Source organism: Amblyomma mixtum, chromosome 3 (assembly GCF_055824585.1).
Source record: "Amblyomma mixtum isolate Tamu chromosome 3, ASM5582458v1, whole genome shotgun sequence".
NCBI classification, from domain to species: Eukaryota; Metazoa; Arthropoda; class Arachnida; order Ixodida; family Ixodidae; genus Amblyomma; species Amblyomma mixtum.
In genome coordinates this window covers 3,283,380-3,290,174 of record NC_143014.1, presented here as the reverse complement: position 1 = coordinate 3,290,174, position 6,795 = coordinate 3,283,380, and the positions used below count along the sequence as shown (strand labels likewise).

The 6,795-nt window shown below is 48.7% G+C and overlaps 1 protein-coding gene across 6 annotated transcripts; it reads right to left on the bottom strand.

The window, feature by feature from the left end:
• Positions 1 to 1,074: 1,074 nt before the first annotated feature.
• On the bottom strand, positions 1,075 to 6,588 carry LOC149349119 (uncharacterized). Of its 6 annotated transcripts, XM_089578073.1 has the most exons (6): positions 3,163 to 6,586; positions 2,491 to 2,530; positions 2,343 to 2,399; positions 2,080 to 2,230; positions 1,802 to 1,967; positions 1,075 to 1,428 (listed from the first exon to the last, which is right to left on the bottom strand). In XM_089578073.1, exons 1-5 carry the CDS (start codon positions 3,306 to 3,308, stop codon positions 1,900 to 1,902), a joined length of 462 nt encoding a protein of 153 aa, XP_089434199.1. In that variant the 5' UTR covers positions 3,309 to 6,586; the 3' UTR covers positions 1,075 to 1,428; positions 1,802 to 1,899. The 6 variants fall into 6 exon arrangements, 1 of the variants encoding a protein (XP_089434199.1); XR_016289963.1 differs by lacking the exon at positions 2,491 to 2,530 and having other exon boundaries at positions 2,080 to 2,254; positions 3,163 to 6,583; XR_016289960.1 differs by lacking the exon at positions 2,491 to 2,530 and having other exon boundaries at positions 2,343 to 2,490; positions 3,163 to 6,576.
• Between the last annotated feature and the right edge of the window lie 207 nt (positions 6,589 to 6,795).

The following is a 6,795-nucleotide window of genomic DNA, read 5'->3' as shown; positions in this document are numbered from 1 at the left end:
TTTCTTTGCTTTATGGATATAGTTTTTTTACACGACTCCAACAACAGCGTGAAGGTTTCAACAAATGAATCATAAAGCGCGTTTTCAGATGCGCAAGTTAGGAACAGATCCCAGTCGTATTTTTGAATTGCGGAGTCAAGTCGAAGTCGGTCAATGACTTCGATTGTGTCCAATTTATCTTGCCTCATAGTCCTTATCCCAGCTTGCGGAAAGACACGACAGCCAACGAAAAAATGGTCCGCCAATTTTTGTTCAACGATAAATGAACAGGATTCATTGTGTACAAGACGAACGTTCACGTGGTCAAGGCAAGACGATACTAATTTACTACCAAACATTTCAACACGTGTGGGAAGGTTGATTGTGGCATCAATGCCGGCATCGGCAAGAGTGTTTAAATAATCGACAACCAATTGCTTTTTAGTTTTCAGAAGGTCAATATTGATGTCACCAATCATGCAAATACGACCCTGTGGAAAGTTAGTTTTACTCAGCTCATCGATGAAATAGGCAATATTTTGCTTCGGTGGACGATAAAAAGCAATCAGTTATATCAAAATGTCCCTTATGAATACAGACAGCTAATGATTCCGCAGTAGTGAAAGAGATAGAAGTTGTTGTCGAAAACCAACTATCCTTGACAAAAATCGCTATACCCACGAAACACAAAAAGCGCTAATAGACGTCTAAAAAAAGTCTCGAAAAAAAAAGCTTCACATCTAGAAGTTTCATCTAAGCAGTGTTTTAGACTTAGACGTTTACTAGCCCTCTATTAGCTCTGCTAACGCTACGCTTGTATACGGCTAGAAAACTTCTGAGGTAGAACTTTTCTAGAATTTTTTCAGACGTTCCTTTTTTTTCCGAAATGGGCGCCTGTAATATCTTACGCATTTCAAGACTGATTTTCAGTGCTGCCTTTAAACCCTCTAAGGCTTTAAAAATCTTATAGTTCATTTTTCTGGTATACACTCAAAAATGAACTCAAAGCTGATCTGCAATGACCCGAACAATAATCCCACATTACAAGGGATGTATGGCTGTAGTAATGAGCCATAAATGCATGTGCTAGCACACTTTTCAGTCACTGCGTTACTCTTTATTGAATCCAGTGCATACACCCACACACAAAAAAGAAAGGGACCAGGAAATTAATGTTAGAAGCCATGGAGGAGGTAGCTTCACTGGTTTGGCTGACATTACAACGGTAAGCACTTGAATGGCGGGAAAGTGTCGAGCAGCAACCAACTGTTAAATCAAAAATTCATTCGGCCCCAGGCCTTGTTCACAACGGATGCGTTGATGATCAAGTTTCTGTGATGTGGACGGCAATGAAGAGCTCGCTAGGTGTTCCAAACATCGCTTTTCTTGGAAGAAGGATGCCAACTAGATGGTAACAAGGGGAAGTCAAATCCAGCTCTGTTCAGCAGCCTGCAGAAGTGAAAAATTAATATTAAAGTAACCAAAAGCACAGTCAGTCAGGTGCATGTAGAATGGCCAATGAGGAGTCGGAAGCAAGTAAGACCAGGAAATGGCAAGGAGTGACAGCACAGGCAATAAAATAAGCTAACCAAAAACATATATGCATATGATGTCATTGCAAGCGGCATTTCAGCAGAGTGCTACGGCTCACCATAAACTCAAGAAGTCATCACTGTGGAGGCCTTTAACAGAAGCAAAATTCAAACAGCGTGCATGGACACTGAAAGCCAAGCAGTCAATAGCAAGTGCACTGCCTTACTGTGATGCACACTGTACTCACAGAACCTCCTAAGCTGCATCTTGCAAACAGGCTTTCTCTTACCTGCAAGATGTGGCTGAATCAAAAGTGGTTGATGGTTGACATCTTGCACCGTCGCACGAGAACATAGCACATATGCTGCTGTCCTGGTAATACCTGCATCACTTCAGTATACACCAGAGATGTGTTAAATCTTGGACCTCTCCTTGACAGCCACACAGGGGCACATCTGAAAGATAAGAAATAAAAGTGTATGTATAAGGTTCCTAACACTGCATTGCCAAACAAGCCCTTTCTAATCTGTACGATGAAGCTCAAACAGCGGGCAAGAGATTACTTACACCACTGCACAAGAAGCATTTGTCCAGATTCCCACCTCAGAACTGAAACATTCTCCAGGCCAAGTGTTCTGAACAACCAAGTACAAGGTGCTGCGATTAATTTGCGTGAAACTAGACCAGGTCCTTGCTCCTCCGGCCAACAGTTGGGGTTCTAAAGGACAAACAAATAATGGGGCTTGTGGAATGAACATTAGCAAAGAGCCTAGACCTATACAAGAAATCATGAAGTGAAAGAAAAGGTGTCAGCTGCAAAGCGTGCTTACCAAAACTTGAGAATTTGAGCAGGCAAGGAGGTCCTCTGAAAACCACTGTTGAACAGCCTGTACCCAAAACGAAATGCTCACAGTGAAGCAGGGACAACGCCAGCTGTGCACGGCGCAATGATTTTCCAGAAAATAAAAGCTGCCATGCCTGCAAAGAGCCGTAGTACTTCACTGCACTGTCAAACAGCCTGCACACATACAGAGCAGCACCACTGAGTAAACTACCTTTGTGCCGGGGCTCTCAATCGTAATGAAATAAAAGCTTGATGCAGTTAAGATAACCAAAAACTGACGGCACAGCGCACGATGGACAGGACAGGTCCTTCGTGCGCTGTGCCTTCAGTTTTAACAATGTACCGACTAGCCCGAACAAATACCTTAGTGAAGATAACCAAAGCCTTTTTAACGCGAGTTTCGGCAATCACAGCAAGAATTAGAGCACACAGGTGGCCAGATGAGAGTCCTTGGCAAGAATAAAACCCTACCAGAATGCGATAGAGCACAGACTTAATCAATGTCTAGGAAAAAATTCGCGCCTTATCAACGTACTAAACAAAGCTGGTTGGTTTGAAGCTTTGTCACGTTCACCTTGTCACCGCCTTAGTAAAGAAAGCAACTCGCATGCGAGAGCAGCCTAGCTGTATCCACTTAGCAAAAGCTCAAATAGCACTTTGGTATGTAAAGCACTGGCTGATACTGTTCTGTGATTTGTAAACCAAAGGAGTGACACACTAGCAGACCGTTCAATCAGGCGCGTTAGAGGCTTAGCGAGAGCAAGGCCGACACTTTCACCACAGAAAAGAAATGGAAGGTTACTTACTTTTGCGGAAAACGAGGCTCACATCTCAGTGCAACACTGGTAGTAAACGATACCGCAGAAAAATGGGATACTGCGAACTGCAGCGGCGTGAAGTACCAACCAGCGCGGAAAAAAGTGCGCAGCGAAACGTACAACGTACGCAGCATCCACTTCGCGCGCGTATCGCTAGCCTCTGCAACGCTAAATGGCGAAATGAGGTACTGCTCCAAACGGTTAAAACCACTTTGGCAAACTAGCCTGCATCGCCACCGTGCGAGCGACACCAAGCAGCAAGCTGCGGCGTGACTCAAGAAAGATTATTGCCTCCAAGATCTGCCGACACGATAGCACGCGGGTGATAAGCGCACGAGCGAGCTCGGCGAAGGCGGCGGCGAAGGCAGCGTACGCTGCGCCTGTCAATCCACGTGCTGCCGCCAGCTAGCCGAGGCGTTCGCAACATGAAGCAAATTTTTTCGCTAGCGTAACTACCGTCGGCTTTCAGGGCCATTATATGTTACCTAAATCCAGCCTTACGAGTGGCGGATTAGCTGCACAAGATGTGGAACGTGATTCGGGCTCCGTAGGAGAAAACGCGCTTTCAGTGTTCGAATACAAAGAGCGGTCTTTGCACCGGCGCGCCTGCTCTTCGAAACGTCAAGCAGGAGAGCCATCTAATTTACGTGCCGTGATTTACAGCATGTTTAATCCACGGCGGCAACTCTCTGCTGATTGCTAGGCGCGTCTCCTCGACGTGGTCTTAAGTTCCACGTGTTAGAAACAAGTCTAGAAAACATCTGACTGCAGATGTTTCACGGAAGTTTCACAGCAAACATCTGACTGCAGATGTTTAAGAGACGTCGCAGAGGAAACTTCTTGTCGACATCTATGAGACGTTTGAACGCAGCGCAAGACGTTTGTAGTCATTTGGAGCGGTTCCGAGACGTTTGTAAGACGTTTTGTGTTTCGTGGGTACCGCCCCCTAGCCCAGAGTCACGAGTGAAGAAAAAGCTAGAGTATCCCAAAATTGAAAATATAAAGAGTGACAACGCGCGAAAGGCAGACCATAGGAAGCACGTGAGGTCGCAGTGGTTCGCAACGGAAGCTTTGCGGCTTTCTGTGCACAGTCGCGTACAGTGCTGCGCAGGTTAGTGCCCTAAGGCCCATGAATATAAATAAAGAACAGATACATTGTCAAATATGGTGTGGAAAAGTGAGAGCTGTTATTGCCTTATACTTATTGAGGTGTTCGTTAAAGTGCATTGTCTGTTATACTTGCAGCATTAAACACTTCTATTAATTGGTTCCAGTGTTTTTACTTGGGCTACTGCATTGTGCCATTTGTTTCACATGACTGATGTTTGCCGCGTTCTTTTTTATTTCAGAAATCCTGTGGGTGGGAAGATTACGGATGTGTGTCCCAAGCTTGCCACATTTGAAGAGCCACATTTAAGAAATTTTCCGAATGTAACCCATGGCTCTGCTGATGTATCATCAACCACAATATGCGTGCTATGCATCAAATTGTTTTTGGTTTTATTGCATTGCGCGGAGTGAAAAAAGCACGCATGCACCATATATGCGAATATTCGAGAAAGATCCGCCAATGGACGTACTCAACTGGACGTCCGTCGGCGGGCGATCCGTATACCTTTGGCCACCTTTCGGACGGCCGACGGACGTCTACCGGCTGTTTGCGGATGTTCAGCGGACGTACAGAACATCCGAAATAGACCTCTGTCGGCCGTCCGAAGGATATCGGTGGTTGCTTGGGAGGGCACTCACAGCCAGGTGTTGGACGCAACAAACGTTTAAAATATATTTTAATTCGGTTCCAAAGATTACCTAAATGCTCACTCTCACGATCTAGACCCATCGCTAGCGCCATCAACCATGACGTCACAAGGGGTGTAGAAAAATTGAAGTTTTAGTGACATTATACCAAAATACAGTGACGTACGATGAGCGGGGCACAGCCGCGTGAGCGCAGTCGACGCACCAGCGAGCCGCGTTTGCTGCTAACCGCCACTCGCTCGGTTTGCGGCGCGCCGTTGCGAACAGCGGCGCAACGTCCGATTGCAGCTCGTTGCCTGCGTCCGGCCTGCTAGATGTCAACGGCGGGCCGCTCGCGGCAACAGCAAAGACGGGAAACGGCAGCCAATGCGAGCGCGGCAGCGTCATGATGACATAGGGCGCACTCCTTGGAGCCGGGCGGCCTGCGCCAGTCTTCGTGCCGACCGCCGGCATCTGAAGAACGCGATAGTATTGTTTGTTCACGTTCATAGCTGACCCTGGGATATATGAATATAAAAAATGCATCGTTTCTGACGATCGTTGGCAAATACCAGTTCTTAGTAGAAGTGATGACTGCGATGCAAGCAAATTTCATCCCATTGCCGGTTTTGTACTGCTGCTACCTGGTGCTCTTCGCCTGCCGTCTGCTAGCTCCGTTGCTGAAGACGTCGTGGAAATCGAACATATCTGTTATTATGGGACGAGTTCACAGTAATGGGGTGCCGAGCGGAGCACGTTTCTGAGCGCTGGCCAGTCCCGAAGCGCCCTCAGCTGCGGAGTCGATGCGAAAGCAGCTAGGCCTAGCGACGACTAGGGCAGTCTGGGACCAGCGCGTAGGTCCATGGGCGTCCGGAGGGGGGGGCAAGGGGGGGCGGCTGCACCCCCCTGGAAAATCACTCACTCTAACCGTGAGTGATGGCCGCACACCAGGGGCGGCGGTGCGCTCAGCAAAAAGAGTAAAAGCGGCCCCGCTTCCAGCTTTGGGTCACATCTGCGAAGTGCCGCGTCCGGGGACGCGTCATTGCAGACATACAGCGGCACCGGCGAGCATGTGTTTCGAGGCGTCTTGAGATGGGTGCCTGTTTCTTTGATCTCTAGAGAGATAGCCACACGGAGGCAGACAGTGCACAATCCGGCCACCGATGAATTCTTCAGGAGGGAGGGACAAATCAGCCGTGTCCACCCCCGCTTTGTCGGGCTGCTCAAGGGCAAGCAGGCGATGAGTTGGCGCCGCCGCCGCTCGCTGTCTCCTCCGATCCACGGGAGAGCGCAGTTCGGTAGAAGCGCCGCTTTCAGAATCTTCGGCAAAGGGGATTAGCAGTTGCTTTTGTTCACGGCGACGCAGTCTCCAGAGGCGCCCCCACACCAGCGTTCCTTGCATCTTCTCCGGAAGCCAGCGCCTTTGGTCAAGGCAGCCCGATGGCGCCTGCCTGGCTCGCCTGGCTCGCCTGTCACCTCTGGCTTGGCCTCAAATCCCAACAGCGCCCATGTACTGTGCGATGTCAGTGCATGGTAGAGAGACCCAGGTGGTCGACATTATCCGGAACTCTGTACTACTCCGTCCCTCATAGCCTGAGTCGTTTTGGGGCTCTGAACCCCATAAAAACACACAAAACAAATTTTCCGACCGGAGTGGCGAGTGTCCCTTCCCCTCGGAAGTCGCGAGGCGTTCCTTTCACCCCCAAAGTGCTATTAGGAACGACGACAACAAGTCTCGCCGGGTGGCCGCCAGCACGCCTGTTTCTACTGTGTATGGCTGCTAGCGACTTGAGGGTGATTGCTTTCGGGCCTGCCGCCATGGACCACAAGCACCGAGAGGACCCAGGTGCCAGCTGACTTCAATTACGGAGTTTGCCCGGTTGG